Here is an 18,921-nt window from a genome sequence, read left to right as displayed (position 1 = left end):
CTGATGGAAGGAGGTTTTGGCTCAAAATCTCACGATACATGGCCCCATTCATTCTGTCCTTAACACAGATCAGTCGTCCTGTCCCCTTGGCAGAAAAACAGCCCCATAGCATGATGTTTCCACCCCCATGCTTCACAGTAGGTCTGGTGTTACGTTCCCCTGAGGGGTCTAAGCGGGGAGGGGGAAGTAACAAAAAGTGACCGGGTCAGAAAAAGGAGTCAAGGGAGGCAAAAGGGTTAAATTAAAGAGTTTTATTAAAGTTTCAATTTATACTAACTAAAAGAGACGGACAAGCCGCTATCACCATTTAAGAAAACAAACAGAACTCAGGCGTTGGTCAATAAAGTAAAACGTAAGCCAAAAAGAAAGAGCAGCTCACTAGCTGAAAACCACCAAAAACACAGCTCACTAGCTGCAAACACAACGACCACTCAGCTCACAAGCTGTAACCACACTACTGGCACTCTGGCCCAGAGCTCACCTTTCCCTGGGCTTAAATACTTTTAATTACTGATGTGAGTCAGCTGTGTAACAGGGAAAGGTGGCACCTCAGGCAGAAGAGGTGGTGGGACACGCCCACACAGGCACCTTCAGGAGGAGGCCCTGCTAGGGCCGTAACACTGGGCAATGAGCCACCAGAACTTTTTCTGTAATTTTACACATTTGTCTTGTAAAAACACTGAGGTGGACTGTTGAAATTATGTTTAAAAAAAAAAAAATGTTATATTAATATATCCCTGGGGTTAAATGTGTAGTTAAATGTCTTTATGCGGACAGAAAGGAGAGTTTCACTTGCCCAGCTCACTTTGATGTAAAGTGGGCTGGGCAAGTGAAACTCCTTTCTGTGGCCCTCATTGTAAAATGATATTCTGAACTCTAGATGCTCAGAAAATCTTTTTCATACCAAGTCTCTTAAAATTGTGGTCCTCAACATGGTCCTCTCATACTGCATTGTATTTTCAAGAGAACTGTTTCTGTTATACAGTCCACTCTCTTTAGAATAGAAACTCCTGTTGCTATAATGCAATAAGCACCACATACTGCAGCCTCATAATTCCTGTGCAGTTTAATGACAATCGGCTTTGAAAAACTAAATATTACAGCTTTCATAAATGTAGGATTTGTTACGTTCTTCTGTTTCTGCATGCAAATTAGTCTGGTTACTGATAAGAGTTTCAATGAATGCTGACATCTTGGTTCAGATATTGTATTTTAGTAAAACATACTGAATACCAAACTAATTCCTACAAATTGAGGAGCACAAAAGTTGTAGAAGCTCCCCCTCTAACATCCAGCGTTTTGTAACTGCTCCCTCCCTCTGTATGTGTTGCAGAGGAGCAGTTTATCAATGATGGGAACCTTGTGGAAGCTCGTGAAGCTGCTGAGGAGGATCTGCTGATCGTTCACACCAAACGCTACCTCAACAGATTAAAGGTAGAGTTGCTTGCTTTATCTCACCCATAGTGCAGCATCTATCACTTTGACTGGCATCATTATTCTTCCATCTTTCCTGCCGTAACACATGAATTTAATCAAATTCATTTGACATGGAGTGTCATCTCACTGGAGTGGATGAAGTCTGAACCTGTATGCGAGGTCAAGACATAGTGACTATGATGTAATCGGGCTCACCTCAACGCATAGCTTGGATTCTGAGACGAATCTCCTGAACATGTTTTAAACTTTATACAAAACTGGAGTTACCTGCAGTGAGAGGTTGCAGACAGGTACTGTGCTCTGTGCTGACTGTCATCTGTGGCAGTTCAGACGGCTATTCTCAAGTGCACATGGCACCAGGATGCTCTAGGTTGTAGGTTGATGGATTTTGTAATCAAATTGTCAGATTTGCAGGTGAAGGTGGGAGCAGAGCTGTCAGCTGATCACCACCTGGTGATGAGTTGGATCAGGTGGAAGTGAAAGCATTGGGAACATTGTGATGTTTATGGGATTTGCCCAGAGTTCCTTAAGGCTCTGGATGCTGTAGCTCCGTCTTAGATGATGTACCTCTGCAACACGTGGAAGCTGGGGACAGTGCCTCTGAATTGGCAGACTTGGGTGACAATTCCCCTCTTCAAGACAGGGAATCAGAGGGTGTGCACAAACTTTAAGGGGGATCAGTCTCCCCTTTGAGATGGTTCAGGTGTCTTACTAGGATGTCTCCTGGAGGTCTGGGTATAGTGTTTCAGGTGTGTCCTACTGGGAAGAGGGCCTGCTTGGATAAATTGTAGAGATTACGTCTTTCAGCTGGCTTGGGGATGTCTAGCTTTCCACTGCATGAGAATTAGAGGAGGTTGCCCAGGAGATGGAGGTCTAGCCTCTACTTTGACTGCTGCCCCTATAATCTTTTCACCCTAACCTGCTGCACATTAGAGCAGGGCGATATGACCAAAAATATTTATCACGATATACATTTGAAAATTTGCGATAACGATATAACTGACGATATAATTGACACTAGACAAAATACTTTACAACTCCACAACTTTATTAGTGCAAAAGAAAATAAATCAATGTATTTTCACTTAAACAAGCAGCATTAAAGTTATGTAAAAATTTAAAGTGCAAATGCAAATTCCTCGCTGACAGTTTAACCAAGTGGAAACTGGCCGACATATCCTCAGCACAACCATGTTTAATATCCACAAAACTTGAAAAGAGGTTATACACACACAATACGGTAATATTATGTTGAAGCACAGTACGTATCACTCCGCGAGGCGCCTGCCTACGATAGCTGTAATGCTCCGACAATCCATCAAGCGGTGCGGCTTCGTGGCTTAGCAAAGTTGTACTGAAACGTGACAGATTTTCCAGCGCCGTGTACGACATAAAATCGTTTCGAGGTCAGTAAACAACCAGAGTTCATACATAAGGCAAACGGGATTATAAGGGGCTCTGTCGATTTTCAGAAAAATCAAAGGATTGATTTTAAGTGTGACGTATTTTCCAAAAAACACGGTAATAACGACGGCCCGCTAGCATGCGCTACCAAAAATAGTGCTTTGTTGTGTATCTGACGGGCGAAAGTAGAGCTGGGCGATATGAGATTTTTTCATATCACGATATGTTTTTTTCATTTCAGGCGATAACGATATCTATCACGATATAAGCCAAATAACTGTATTTGTAAGATTTAAATGTGCCGTTGCTCACAAGTAAAATGTGAAATAATCAGCAGCTTGTTTTTATTTAAATATTTATTTCCCATAATAAGTTCAACAGGGTAGATGTACTTAAGGAACATGAGACTTTTTCAGATAGATAAAGGCAAATATTGCAAACTACACAAAAGGCAGCCGCTGAAGCGTTTAAGTTTCAAAATAGAACAAACAAAACAGACTAAATTGTCAATTCCACTTAGAAACAAAGTATTAATTCTAAAAATAAATCTTAGTTTGTTTTACAGAAGAACAGACAAAACTGACTAACTTTTGTCAATATCAAATAAACTGAGAACTAAAAGGAAATTCTCAATCTCTCCTTGTTGTATAGCTGAGCTTTTCAAACAGTTTTAACAGTTACTTTAGTCTGACAAAAGCCGAATGACGAATTAGCGCTTCCAGTCCGAGACTGAGGCGACGTCCACACGTACACGGGTATTTTTGAAAACGGAGATTTTCCGTTTTCGTTTTAAAAAATAATCCCGTCCACACATAAAGGCAGAAATGAAGGAAAACGCTGCTATGAACATGCCAAAGCAGCAGGTGGCGCTAGATTCCTAACCGTGCAGAAATGTTGGCCAATCAGAAGTCTAGAAGCCTCGGTGGGAAAAAGTAAACAAAGCTGGGGCATAGAAGCAGAACAGAGTCGTATGTGTGGAGGGACAGTAACTGTGTGTATATGTAAGCATTTAAACACTGCAGAGAGTAGAATTAACAGTATTGTAGAAATTCATTTCACCGAAACAATAACGTGGCGCACAGTGTGACGCATGCACCAGTTTATTGTATTTCCAGACTTGCTTTCGGCACAATTTACAGTGCACGCTACTCTGTTTTTTGTCAGACTTGAAATAGCCGAAATACCTTCACACTACGGAACTTCTATGGCTCTTCCGTTCGACAATCTCTCCGGCGTTGGAACCATCATCTGTTTTCTCTTCGGTCACGCTCGGTTGATTTTTCTAGTCGGCACACTCATTTCCTCCATTACGCGCTGGCTCCATTACCCGCTGGCTGCTTCCCAAACAAACACACGTGCGGCTTGGCACTTGTGCTGTACGTAACAAGTCACGCGACGTGACGCTGCGGCTGTGATTGGTTCGGCTCTGCGCTACTGAATTTGGATTGGCTGACCTTTTTTTTTTTTTTTTTTTAAGAGGACAAGAGCGGCGAGGTCTATCGCGATAGCTTAATTTCTCTATCGAGTAAAAGTTATATCGCGATACATATCGTTATCGTTCTATCGCCCAGCTCTAGGCGAAAGCTAAACCAGTTCCACACCACTGAAGCTGCAGCATTTTTACAAACCAGTTCTGGTTCATCTGTTTCATTCAACGATCCGCTTTCGCCCTTCTCATTCTCCGTCACCGACATGCTTTTTCCGCCATGTGCGTATGAAAACAAAGGCACTGCACATGCGCGTTTTACTCATATTCTGTCGCGATATTTCATTTTCTTATCGTTGCCCAACATTACACCGGTGTTACCGTGAACGGTATGATATGACCCAGCCCTACTGCACATCTTTTCCAGCTCTGTCTCTCTGCCTAACTAATCAATGCAAGCCCTTTTCCCCTTCTTTGGCAACTCTTCTGTAACACCTATTGCCTGTCTTAACTCTTTCCTGAACTCTATGCAACATTCTTTCTTCAGCTTCCACCATTTAATCCTTGGCTTCACTTGCTTCTTCCCTGCCAATACCTTGCAGTCTGCTCTCTCTTTCACCTTCTGCATAAGATGTAGTCTCCTCCACTCTTATACATTACTCCTGTTTTATCCTTTTCACAAAATCAATCACTATTTTTCTATTATACTTTTTTTTGTCTCTTTAACACCATACCTTCCCAGCACCTCCTCATTACTTCTGTTCATGTCCACTGAAGTCTGCTCAATTCACAACTGTCACCCAACCAGGTGGGTGACAGTCTCTATCACTTCATCTTACATCAGAATTCTTCTTTCTCTTTCTCTCCAGTCAGTTATCAGTCACCAATCAGTCCTCATCTGATTAATCCTTAGTCCTCAGGGAATATCATGTCACGCATATTAACAACATGGCAAATCTCCTTTGAGCTTTTGTCATTTTAATTTATCATCTAGAGGGACTGATTAGTGTCTACATTTATTTACCTTTCCCTGAGCGGATTTGGGAATTTTAAGCTGTCTGTGGATGTCAGGAATGCTGACGTTTCATTGTAAAGCTCTTCTAGTAGAGTGCCTGCTACAGAGGAAGCAAAGCTGATAACAGTATTTCTGTCACATTCAGAGGCTTTGTATTTATTCTGTTTTCCCTCGGCTGCCCAAGTGAGGTGCAATAGCTTTATTCTTTACTGTCGTTTTTTCATGAGAATTCAAGCTTCAGCCTGAACCCCCTGGCAACATTATTCCGTTTTTCTCCACCTTTATATCCACATCCTTTTTTACCTTTCTTTTTTTGCTTTGCTTTCCGTGCTGTTCATTCAGTTGAGGGCAACTTAGTTTTGTTTGTCTTGTGACAGATGGCAAAGAAAAAAACATCTCTATACCGCTCTAATTATGTTCTGCTTCCATTTAGTGGTCTCTGGTGGTGGCAACCATCACAGAAATTCCACCTCTCCTGTTTCTGCCTAATTTCCTGGTGCAGCGGAAGGTGCTAAGGCCTTTGCGGACTCAGACAGGGGGAACAATAATGGTAGGTATCTGACACCCTCATTTCCTCTTCATGCTTGTGGCTGATAATGACATGTTATCTAGCCTCATTTGTCAGAAGTAGAAATGGAGATAATGTCCTGTAGTGTACCACCATCACATAATGATGAGATCCACTCTTGGCTCCGTTTACTTTTATCAACTAATACGAGTGCAGCAGAAACGTTATAGTTCACACCCACTGCACTCAGCATCCAGCCAACACAATGAGGTTCTTCCACAACAAGGCCTTGAATTTTCAATGACCTTAAGTTGAACTCAAGTTGCCCACCTTAGTAGATAATCTGCATATGGTTTTAGTGTGTGTTTTACAAAAAAACATCTAGATGCATGAAATAACTGTACTTTACTCAGCAGAAAATTCCAGGAGCAGGACAACGCCGCCACATTCCAGCACACAGATCACTGTTCTGCAGTAAAGTGCAACGCTCTTTAAGTTTTTAGGTGTTTTTTCTTTTGGAAGGTTCTGGCCTGTTGCCGACCATATACTGCTTTATCTGGCATGGAAGACTGTGCTTACACAGGGCTATTTTTTATGTAGCTGCAGAATCTACATTTAGTACTAACTACAGAACCTGAGGTGTTCACATTGTTTTATTACCTTTAGAAACTTTACATTACCTTCATGTTCAAGCTCTGTGACAATTTTGTATTAAGACCCCCGGAGAGCAGTCATTTTGGTTTTCTACCTTAGACCCCCGCGGAGTCATCATTTTGCGTTTCTACCTTTAAAAGCCGGAGAGCAGTCAGTCAAATGCTGGAGTCATTCATATGTATATTAGGTCGTTACCTAGGAATTCTGGAGGGAGGGGAGTGGGGGTGAGTGATTGAGGGGGTTTGGGAGTGGAGTGTTTCAGTTTGCCATCTTAGGGAGAAATCAACACATGTCCTTTGTATGTCCTTTGTTGCTGACATTTATTGATGAAAACAGTACAAAAAACCAACCATTTGTACACATATTTACAAATAATGATAAAAAGTGAGTGAGTACATTTCAACATTTTCAGCAATCACTCACAATCCTGGCACTGCCACGGTATCTGTCGTCTGCATTTACCACATGTGTACCTGTAGCAGTGAACACATCGCACAGTGGCCTGATTTTTCTTGCATTTGTGTTTGACCTGACACGTGGCTCTTTTTCCAGGGCTCGGTGTGGAGGGTTCTGCCCAAAGCAACTGATCTTTTCTTGCCTTCTTCGCAGCTACATGAGAGTGAGCCAACTCTGTTGCAAGCGCCACCAGGAAGTCCACCCGTCTTTCCTTCGTCCCGGTGCATGCTTGATACAGCACATGTGCATTCAGTGCTGCCATGTCAATCATGTTATAAAACACGGCGACTGGCCAGCGCCGTGTTCCTTTGCGGACAGTGTACTCCCGAACCATCTGGTCCATCACATCCACGCCACACTTTGTTTTGTTGCAAAGGGTGACAGTGTTTGGCTTCCTTTTGGTGGTGTTATCAGTCTGAACCACGCTGTGCATGCTGCTAAGAATATAGACTGTCTTCTTCCGTTTGGCCGCATACGCCGTCAGCGTGGCAGCAGAGGTTGAAAACACCTAAGAAATAAGATAAATTGTTATTTTCATAGCCCTTTTACACACAATGAAACACATAAACATAGAACCACAAAAGACCTGCAACATACCTGAGTGGTGAATACATTGCGATCTGTCTGTCTAGTGGATTGAGGAATTTCCCTGCGAATCCTGTTGACTGTGCCGAGGATGGTGGTTTTCCGTCTAAGAAGTTTTTGTGCCAGTGAAAGCGATGTGAAAAAATTGTCCGTGGTAACATTTCTGCCCTTGTCTAGGAATGGTTCCATCAGCCTCATTACTACATTTTCAGAAAGTCTCTCCCCAGTGGGACGACTGGGGTCCTTGCCAAGATATGGGAAGACATTGCAAATGTACTTGGATTTTAGGTCGCAGGCCACCCAAAACTTGATCCCAAACTTGTCCGGTTTACTTGCAATATACTGCAGGAAACAGCACCGAGTCTTTGATGGGAAAAGCTGTTCATCAATGGTGATATGTAGACCAGGGTTGTAGCACGTGATGCAGTTGGTGACAAATGATCCCCACACACTGGAAATTGCAGCGAACTTATCAGTCTTTGCTCGATCACTGCGGGTGGACTTGTCATCAAAGCGTAGGTGTTGCATGATGTTTTGGAAGCGGTTTCGTGCCATAGTTCCAATTATCTGTGGGTTTCCCAGGTTTGCTGACCAGCAGTCATTTAGAGATGGAACCCTGTTAACCCCCCGCAAGATGACAATTGCAATAAATGCCATTAGTTCAGGGAGGTCCATGAACCAATGAACATGCTCCATGCACCACTCAGCAGGCCATTTGTAAATATGTGTACAAATGGTTGGTTTTTTGTACTGTTTTTATCAATAAATCTCAGCAACAAAGGACCTACACCCATGTGTGTTGATTTCTCCCTAAGATGGCAAACTGAAACACTCCAAGTTGGTGACTTTTGGAGATTTATTTCCCTGGATGATTGAGAATGCATCAAGATGAAACACAAAAGGAAGTTCACAGCTTTTAGCAGCTCCCCCACCCCCTCAATCACTCACCCCCACTCCCCTCCCTCCAGAATTCCTAGGTAACGACCTAATATACATATGAATGACTAGCCAATTTAGCTTCCACTTCCACCATTTGACTGCTCTCGGGTTTTATAGGTAGAAAGGTAGAAGCCTGGGGATGCTAGTTAACAAAAGGGTTTCTTGAAAAGACTTGTGCAGACTTTGCTTTAAATTGATGCTTTCTGTAAAAGTTGTGAATTCAAAGGAAATAAAGGTTCTTGTTTTGTCTTGTGAGGGTGGAGACTTCCAAGGGAAAGCAGCCTAATAGAAAACCTGTGTTAAATATATATATTTCATATATAAAAGCTAATCTCTGTGGCGACAGAGTTTTAGGGGGAAGATGGGTTTTCTTTGTTGAACATATCGTGTGTTTGCACTTTTAAATGGAAATTCTCTTTCATGTGTTTTGGGGAATGGTTACTCAAGTTGTTTTAAGCAGGATGAACAGTCTATGTGACTTTATTTGAAACGTTTGTTGTGATTCACTTCTTTAAATCTGTAATGGTTATGTAGAAGGTTTCTTCTTTAAAATCCTGTTAGCTGTCTGTGTGTGTGTGTGAGGCAAATTGGTTTGAAAACATTAATATTTATATCCAAGTTTATCTGGAACGCATTCTTTCTGTCTGACAGGCGCATAAAAGCTAAAACTCATATTGACACATTATTTCTCTTGGATTTATATCTTAATATTTTTGGCTGATCTGATTGTTAAGAAAATATTAAATTGAAAGGTGGGAGTCCAGTGGAAATCATAAATCCTATAAATTGATAGATTTTTCTCAGGTAGTTTTTAGTGGCGCATAGGGAGAAACTGGAATCTGGGATCTGCCTTTTGGAGCGTTCTTATTGAAAACGGAGAAATAGAGAATAAGAAATAAATGGAGTACAAGAAGAAGACCTAAATGAACCTGAACTATATGCCCACTATAATGCAAACAACGCATATCATATGGTTTTCTCAGCATACGCTTGATAACAAATGTATTTTCTCTCGAAGACTGCATTCTGGGCCTGGTGGTCGATGGTGCACATGAGATTCGAGGGCTGTTGTAAAATATGCCTGATACGCTCTGAAACAGAGTTCTTGTTTTCCCCAGACAGAGTGGAGTGTTACCCACACACTCTGTTCATAGCCAGACTGTGTGCATACATGCAAATTTGTATTATTACTCATCCATCAGAGAACCATACTGGCATTTACACACAATCTCCCCAGGTCACATCTCCTCTCATCAGCTCTCACACATGCTGGTCTGTAGAAGAACATGGCAGAGCAGCCACTCTTGCCTTTTCCAAGAGAGAAATCGTGACCTACCACGGCCTTATCGTTGTTTAAAAAAAAACAAAAAAACGTCTGACTGACTTGACTGTACTTGAGAACATTTTGAGTTTGAAGATTGAAACTACTTTCCTAAGAATGCCCTTTATTTGTGAAGCGGCTTAGATAAATAAGCCTTTAGCTAAACCAGGAGTGCAACCAGGCCCAATTAATGTCTTCCTGAGGTGTAAGCAGGCACATCAGGAAGACACTAATGAACTTGAAACGCTGCCCGTCTCACGTTTCTTAAGAAAGCTACTCTCAGGAGTAGATCTGGATCAGTGAGGCTCTGCAATGAAATCTCCAAAAGGAATTGTAAATATTCCTTTTACGTTGGTATTCTGCTGAATAATTCTTGGCTTCAGATATATTAACTTTTAAAGATTTTAGGTTTTTGGAGGGTAGTGCTCTTTAGTCCCACTTTCTTTATTTCTTTTTGTTTGACTTTTATAATATCCTGCTGTACACCACAAGCTGGTCTGTGTGGCTTCGGGTTTTTGTTCCATGACACAGTGACAGGGCTCCCATGGACAAGTTGTTTGGAAACCTGTCACCTTTTAATTACACGTCACTGTTGAAGTCTCAGCAGAGCAGAGCGCTTCGCATGGGACAAAGAAAAGAAAAGAAAAGAGCACGAGTCCACTTTATTTTTCCGGTTAACCCATTAACTTTGGCAGTAATTAAGTCTGTTGTTGTCCATATGCATATTTAGAAATAGTACATGTTTTACATAGTTAGAAGTCAGATTCACTAGTGGTACTTACTCGTTTTTAAATCCGTGCCATGCACAGAAAACCAGCATTAGAATGCATCACTTTGCACCTTTTATTTGTTGTTGTTTTTCAGTCAACATGAATCAGTTCATGGTGACGGCAGGAGCCACTTGAAGATTCCTGTTGCATTCTGTAGTTTATTTTTTAAAAGGTCATTTTCCTTTCAGGGGATTTTCTGTCTCTGTCAACCAGAAAGGATCATTTATACATTTTTATGGTCACATAAAGGCAACTGAACTGAAATATTGTCTCTTTCACAGGCAGGAAAACTTGCTGTTGAGCGAGGGTGGGCCATAAACGTAGGTGAGTTTGCAATATATGCACTGATCCATGCATCAGTAATACGTCTATCTGCAATCAGCTGATATATGTTTAGCTTTGATATGGGAAACGGTTTACCCCACACTCTTCACCTCCCTATAGAGCCTAGCTATGGAGGTTTCCATAAGATAGTGGTGTCACATGCCAGGTTTCCAGTGTCTTCAGCATGCAACAAAAGCCTTCATTTCCCACAGTGGTATTTGTATGCAGTCTTTGCATATAGCTTAAATTAGGTGGTGAATTATTATTATTTTTTATTTATTTTAGTAAAAAAAGAAAACTAACAGCACCAGCTGCTAGAATGGGAAAAACTAAACAAAACAAACAAAAAAATGTTTGTTTTTCTTTCCCCACTTAGCACAAATATGTTTTTGAATCATTTACAAAGGGAATGCTCCGTGTTAACGAGATGCTATAAACTCTTCAACATCAGCATCTGTTTCTGGTAGCTGTGAGTGAAACAGTGTTCAACGTAAAGTAGAACATGCTGATCAGTTTCCTTAGCTGCTTATCGCCTAGAGGAGGAGTGGCGCAAACATAACACTCGCCAGACATGGACCGTATTTTTCGCATCATAAGGCGCGTTAAGCAAAACAAAACAGTCAGACAAGTCAAATTTTATTCATCTCATTCTTCTTGCTTCCTCCACTTCCACACCATTGATTCATTAATGTTGAATTCTCTGGCAGCTGCTCTATTCCCATGTTGTTGCAGTTTATTAATGACTAACCTCGTATTTTTCTCCTGACTGAAGTTTGGTCCGTTTACAGCATCCTGCTATGCGATTGCATTTGTCCCTGACCACCGAGAACACTCACGGTAACTTTTATCGAGTGGGAAAAAAGTTAGCTTGTTTATATTATGCTAACATAGCTGTGTCGCTAGCAGTCACGTAGCACATCATTATATACCAGCTAGTTCAACTTCAGTAACCCTGCAAAAGTCACTGCTGTTTAGTTTTCTGTCTTCTTTTATGTTTGAAGTGATAGCAGAGCTGTACGTTTGAATTTTTTCAAAAATCTCTCAGGCAGAACTAGAGATGGACCGATTCGATATTACGTATCAGTATCTGTCCAATACTGACCTAAATTACTGTATCAGATATCGAAGAGAAATAAAAAACGTAAATAAAATAACGTATCCCAGCTCATAACCTTAGCACGTCGGAGCAGTATGCGTCTCGTGATAGAGCGGCTGTAGCGTGTGAGACCTGTCGGCAGTCTGGTTGAGCATTTGGAGCCTCGCTGCGTGCTTCCAAACCGGCATTTCATCTCTGAGAAAGCTATCCCAGAGAAGTAAAGCAAGTGTGTAAGTTCATCTCTGTATGTTAGTAAAGCTTAACAACCGATATATGGAGCGACTGCCTCTTCTCTCTCCTCTCCCTCTCTTGCTGCTACTTCAATCATGAAACTGATCAATGATCAGCTGATCGGCTTTTCTGTCGCGACTCCCGTCTGTCTTGTTTGTTTATCGCCCACTTCGCGCCAGAAAGAGGAAACCAGCGGATAAACAACAGCCGCACGTTTAAGCTTGATAAACTGTTGTTACACCAGGATCCTTTTCTATGCAGCTGACGGCTGGTAACTGTGCAGGGGCGGGTCTAGCAAAGTTTTGCCAGGGGGTTCGATAGGGCATTAACAGGGAAAGGGGGGCACAAAAACATACTTTTTTTTTCTAATTGTCATGTCTAGCTTTTAATAAATAATTTTTCATTTTTCAATGTATAGAAGTCCATTATTGTATATAGTAACAATTAAGTCAAATTTATAACCTAGAAAGCTACAGTACTTTTACCTTTGCAATTCTGTTGAAGAAAGATGTTGAATCTATTTAATTATTGTAAAAAAAAATTTGACTTCTGTGCATTTTTTTTTTTTTTTTTTTTTTTTTTTTTTTTTTTTTTTTTTACACGTGCTTTAAATTAAAGTCCATTACGTCAATTAAGCATGAGTGTGGAGGGTGGTTCCCTATTTTGTTTTGTTTTTGCTGGGAGTTTGCAGCCCTATTAGTTAGGTTGTTTTATATTTCCACTAAGTACTCTTTAAAATACCAGAATAGGGAGGATGGTGCAGGTTTAAGTTTATTAGATTGATCAGTGTTGCTGAACTATGAAATATTTTGGGTGCAGTGTATTTTTGCATACAGGTATAACAGAATAGCTTTAGTGTTGCTTTGTTTAAAACTTGAGTATGAACTTATACAAAATGCAGCAAGATGCTTAAAAAAATACATAATTCATACATACGATGCACCGCTGTTGATTTTTGAGAAAATTAAAGGATTTTAATATAGTGCGCCTTATAGTGCGGAAAATACGTTAGCATTTTTACAAGTGCTACTGGTCTGCCATTTAAGCAGCAGCCAGCTAGAGTCAGGTATATGTACACATTGCTTTCCTGGATATTCTGTATCACAGCAGCTAATGTCTCAGCTTAAATAAATGCGTTTGTTTGACTCTGTGATGAAGCGTCAAACAAATAAATTGCTCAGTTAAGCGGCCACAATGTTTTCATTTGGGATTTTTTGTTGTAAACTTTGCTGCAGGCTCACAGCAGAAACATGCAGGGTGTATCTATATAAAAGTCATTCATAAAGACAATGACATTAAAGTGGACATGAAATACTACATGGAGCCCTGGTTTTAAAAAAACTTAAACTTAACCTCCTAGGATCTGGCTTGATATCCACTCATGAGGACATTACACTGCCACTGTTCTATTGAAATTTGAAACAATTATGCTCATATGTGGATCTCATTTTTCTCAGAAACAAAATTTGGTTTAAAAAACAAATCTGGTAATGCTTTGGCAGCTGATGACTGTAAAAACAATCAGCCCAAATATAAGTAAGAGAAATAAGAGAAATTAAAAATGCATGCCGTGGAAGATTCCGGGTCTTAGGACGTTAACATTCTCAGTGAAGCTGGATTTAAGAAATAAGTGCTTAAAATTTTTAGAGCATGTTTTTTGCCAGTACAGAGCGTGACATCACTTTTATACTGCATGTTGAAAAACCAAAGAAACCAGCAGGTTCGAGCCTGTTTTGAGTGAGGTGACAGGTGGTTCACTGAAACAAGCTAGAGTCAGAAAAACTGGGATTTTTTTTCCCTCTTCTGGCCGTGTGTACCGTGCAGCACTATTTTATGCAATAAAACAGCATTTCTTTTCCCAAGCACACCTGAACATTTCACAAAATAATAGGTCACCACATGTGCATCACACCACAACTATAACTAATACATAGAAGACCTGACTAAACTAGAAGTGATCATTTTAAAATCTGTTTAAAATGTATCTAATCAGAGCTGATTGTTAATTAAACCTACAAATCTGTAATATAAGCTTAAAAAATACATGTATGCAATTCTTAAATGAAATCAACTACTCTGATTTAAGCAGAAATCGTGAGACTCATCTGTATGAAGGAGCAATTTGAAAAGATAGGTTTGGAAGCATTTAGTATTGACTGTAGGACCTCTTAATAAATTTGAAAAGAAATAAAACTCTTAGGACTCTATATTAGCATTTTATTCAAGATCTTGTTATTCAAGATCTAATCTCATTTTTCGGTGGACCCTGGGGCCTTCTTTAGGCCCACAGCCACGAGGAGTCTTTTCCACGATGTATTCTTCTTTGTTTTTCCTGGGAGATTTTCTACTGGAGCAGCAGCTTCCCCCAGGACGGCCTGTGATTCGGGGACAAGGTGTTCCTCCTGCTCTGAAACCTTCTCAGCAGTGTTGAGGCTGGTTGCAATCACTTCTTTGATTTGTGATCTTAATCTCTCCACCTCTCGGATAAGTGACCGCTCCTTCTCCGAGGTATCATTTTGCTGGGCTCGGAGCTCACATATTTGCTGTTCTAGGTGTTCCCTCGTGGCCCTCGGGTCTCTGATGAGGAACCGATCTGTTAATGCGTTTTCTACGTGCAGTCTGTTCTCCTGGTTTAGATGATGTTGAATTTGCCCGAGTTCTTGTTGAAGAGCTGCGCTAGCTAGTAGCTCCCTGTTGTTATTCTTTTGCTGCTTGAATTTGTCACAGATCTTTTGCAACCTTCGTGCCTCTTTCTTTGCTTTCTTCTCTGCATTCATGTACTTGTTCTTCAGACGTTTCTCCTGTTTTAGTTTATTTGTCGCATTGTCCAGCTGTTGATGTAGCCGATCCGTCTTTTCAGTTGACTGTTTCATTGATGTATTCTGTGCCATCATGACGTTGATCTGACTGAGAAGTCTGTTACCGTGTCTCATAGCACTCTGCAAATTCGTATCCTTTTCCTTCATCTGCCTTTGGAGGTGCTCTATTTCAGTTTTCTGTTCTTCCAGCTTGGCGGCCCCTTGAGCAGCCTTTTTTTCTAGGCAAGCACACAGAGTCTCAGCACTTTGGAGTTGATTCTTCAGCTTTTCCACTTGTGAAGCGAGCTTCCTCTTCTGATTATCAGAGTCCTGTAGCAACTTGGCTAATTTATAGCCTGACAAAGAACTCCAGTGAGGTTTTAGTGACTTGTTCATTTTTGTTGTTGGATTAAATGTTGTCCTCTCTGATGAGCTGTGCTGTTTCAGACAGGGCTGCAACTGACGATAGTTTATTTATAAGTTGGCATCAGGGAAACCGTAAAGAATGGAACCGCGTCAGTTTGAAGACATAAACAAGCTCCACATTGCTGTATACACTTTTGCACCAACAGTTTTACAAAGCATGTTATGAAAAAATGTGCACTGTATTTTCTTTCCTTATTCACCCAACCATATTGTTATATTACAATGACAACACTGAGAATATAGCATAAAACACACTTTTCCCTTTTTTCCTCATTGGACACACATCATTGCTGTTTCTGAAATTATTGCATGGTCATATTTTTATTACTTTCTTATAGGGCTGCCACAAACGATTATTTTGATAGTCGACCAGTCACCGATTATTTTTCTGATTAGTCGACTAATCAGATCATCATCCATTGGATGTACAACGTACAGCTTATTGCACCAGCAGCATCTGCTCTTATATAACTATCATTATCTTACAGCTTTAAGTGTTTAAGGTCTGTGCTAACTAAAAATAAAGACAAGATGATAGTTTATTAATTTTTAATGAAATTTGCAGATTGTTTTGGTGAAGTTTAATAAACTCCTTGCTATCTAAAATATAACAGGACACTGGAGGATATTCTCGAGCATCTCACACTTCTGATAATCAGCTGTCTGCTTGATGTTTATTCAGCTGTGTAAAAACTATAACTTTAATCTCAGCCAAACCGATTTACTCAGGAACAAATAAAATACTAAAAAAAGCCAAACAATAACATTAAGTTATCTAAGTGACTTATATATCATTTTTAACCTGAGTAGCGAAAGACGGCGGTGGGTTTGAAAACGATCTGCCAGGAGTCCGGTGTTCTCACAGCTCTAATGAGCCTAGCCCCCGGCTAGCTATCGAGCTGGTGGGTAACAGACGTCTCTGAAAACATCGGAGCGCTTTTGAAAATATGTGGTGTCTTGATAAACTGAGCAGATATTTGAAGTTTACACAGCTACATTCTCGCCTGAAAATATGTTAAACGTTTATTTTGTGACCCAGAAAGAATAATAAGAGTAATATTAAAACTAACTAGCTGCCGCCATTGTTGGAAACTGCAGCATCCTGCACAACGATGGCGACAGGTCGGCGAGACGTGATTGTGGATGCCGCTCAGGTGCGTCCGCCTCCCCAGCAGCCGCGCCGCAGACCACGCCCCGCCACAGTACTTTTCTCTTGTCCCCTTAGCTCCTAGCCTACTCGCTAGCAGCAATCAAATCAGGAGTGACATGTTTAGCCGCATGTTCTCCTTAAATTGCTGTCTGTCTGAATAGTATCCAAAAAAAACGATGGGCAGCTTTACTGACCGAGAAGATAAAGAGTCTCATTTAGCTGTTACTGATGTTAAAGGGGCCGTACACTGTATTAGGAACTGGGGTATGTAAACCTCAGATCAGGGTCATTGGGGTAGTTTGTGTTGAGATTATGATTTAAAAAGAATAAACACAATTGTTTGACAATAAATGTGTTTAGCCTTCCAGAAACCATGAATGAAAGTAAAGTTTTTGTGCTATCATTCATATTCTCTGAAAAATGGTTAAGAAATCATAAATTCTTTCAGGGTAAATCAACTTATGAGAGCAACTGTATGTTAATATAGCACCACCTTCAGTTAGCTTTACACAAATATAGAAACATCTTTTCTCAACACCATAAGGATGAAGAACCCTTATAAAGGACTGTTTTTGAAAGCTAGGCAATAATGATCGTCATATTTCACCAGCCACCACATATTTCTCTGTATTTTAATACTCTGTATTTTAATGAACGTGACCAAATCAGGTCAGAGGAGACTATATTTCTTAACCTGAACGAAGGCTTCTCATCCCAGTTGTTAAAAAGGTCTCTTCACACAGTGCTTTTCCCTGTAGACTGCTGCTGTCCTAGCATTACAGCAGCATTAGAACAGTCCCATTTGGTGTCAGTAGTCCCACTGTTATACCACATGGGAAAAGCAGCCATTTTTATAAGGTGCAATAAACTCAATAACGGCCCATTTTAAATCGGCATTTATAGCCATTTTGAATAATGGACTTCTTAGAAACCTGCTCGTTTAGTCTAATGGCCCTGAGACAGAGCCTGTGAATTTTCTGTTTCCCAGGAGGAGGCTTCCACCACTGCTCCAGCGACAGAGGAGGTGGATTTTGTGCCTATGCTGACATCACTTTGGCCATCAAGGTAAAACTGAATCAGACACTTTTTTTTTTTAGATTCCCCATTATTTAACACATTGACTTGACACTCATTGTTAAAACTGCCATTATTAAAAATCAAGGCATGAACCCAAACGCACAGTTGGAAAAAGGAAAGTTTTCACTAGAACAGCCATAAAGTACAAACAGGAATCGCATGAAGCTCATTGTTCTTTATGGACGAGTTAAAAGATTAATTTGGGCATTGTGAACATTGTTCTGCTTGAGTTTTTAATGTAATTCCATGTGAGATGTAAAAGTTTTTCTCATGCTGGGGATGTGTGTTCAGAAAGCAAATATTTTCTGATTTATCTCTCAGTTTCTGTTTGAGAGAGTCGAAGGCATCTCCAGGGTGACCATCATCGATCTGGATGCTCATCAGGTGAGCCGATACATCACTTCTCTCCATGTCAATTCACACCGCTGCTTAGCAGCCATCATTGATGACAAAATAGCCCCACTTTTACTGCCAGAGCCTCCCTGCAGGCAAATTTGGCCCTTACCATCAGATTCAGCAGAATGTATCTTAAAACGTCTCCGCTGACAAACAGCCGAATGAATACAGGCCTATGCAAACAGTAGGATGTCTTCAGCAATGTTAGGTACCTTGTTTGTTTGGGCTTTTTTCATATTGTGAAAAATGCGTCCTAACCATGATAAAGAATCACTTTTGATATTTTTTTAATTAAAACAATGGCTATTCTTACAACTACAGCTTGAAAATGTTTAAGGCCAATATTGATTAATTTCATTCTGATGTTTTTTCAATAATGTTGGAAAAAACAGAATGAATGCTGTTCTTGAAGGTCATTTCACCTTTGTTGTGGAGATTTGAGGAAAATGAGTGAAAAACCAGCATCCAGACATCATATTTCTGTATTCCTGCATGTTTCCAAAAACTGTTTGATATACTTTGTGAGAATTTTGATAAATGCAGGGATCTCCGTCCATCATGGGATACTTCCCCACTGACCTAATCCCCATCTCACTCACGTGTTTGTTCGTGTGTCCTTCTGGGCACATGGCGGGTGCCTCTTGCTATGTTAAAAGGTGGAGGGGTGTATTTGTTTATGAATGCAAGTAGCTGTAATTTGGCATCTTAATCAAAAATAATAATGTTCTTTATTATTTTTCTTTGTTTTTGTAAAACAGTACATTTGTAAAAAAAAATCATAAGTAACAACAATAGTTTTATTTTAGAAATTAAAAATAAATTATGACTAAAGAGGTTGTGCATACAGGTGGATTAACAATTAATTTGGTAATTACCAGTGCTGTTAGTTTAAGGCAGCTTTGACATAA

The 18,921-nt window shown here is 40.4% G+C and overlaps 1 protein-coding gene across 1 annotated transcript in view; it reads left to right on the top strand.

Annotated features, from left to right (window-relative positions):
- The window catches only part of hdac11 (histone deacetylase 11), a 50,278-nt gene that overhangs the window by 5,344 nt on the left and 26,013 nt on the right, over positions 1-18,921 (top strand). The window contains exons 4-8 of the mRNA XM_085352979.1: positions 1,334-1,434; positions 5,716-5,832; positions 10,797-10,839; positions 17,529-17,605; positions 17,939-18,001. Coding sequence (XP_085209105.1) covers positions 1,334-1,434; positions 5,716-5,832; positions 10,797-10,839; positions 17,529-17,605; positions 17,939-18,001 — 401 coding nt within the window. The remainder of the gene's footprint in view (positions 1-1,333; positions 1,435-5,715; positions 5,833-10,796; positions 10,840-17,528; positions 17,606-17,938; positions 18,002-18,921) is intronic.

The sequence above is a fragment of the Diplotaxodon limnothrissa genome, linkage group LG5 (genome assembly GCF_057381915.1).
Source record: "Diplotaxodon limnothrissa isolate DT_005_m linkage group LG5, D_limnothrissa_male_GT1.1, whole genome shotgun sequence".
Lineage (NCBI taxonomy): Eukaryota > Metazoa > Chordata > Actinopteri > Cichliformes > Cichlidae > Diplotaxodon > Diplotaxodon limnothrissa.
The sequence above is the reverse complement of the archived record's forward strand: the minus strand, read 5'-3'. Positions and strand labels throughout refer to the sequence as shown.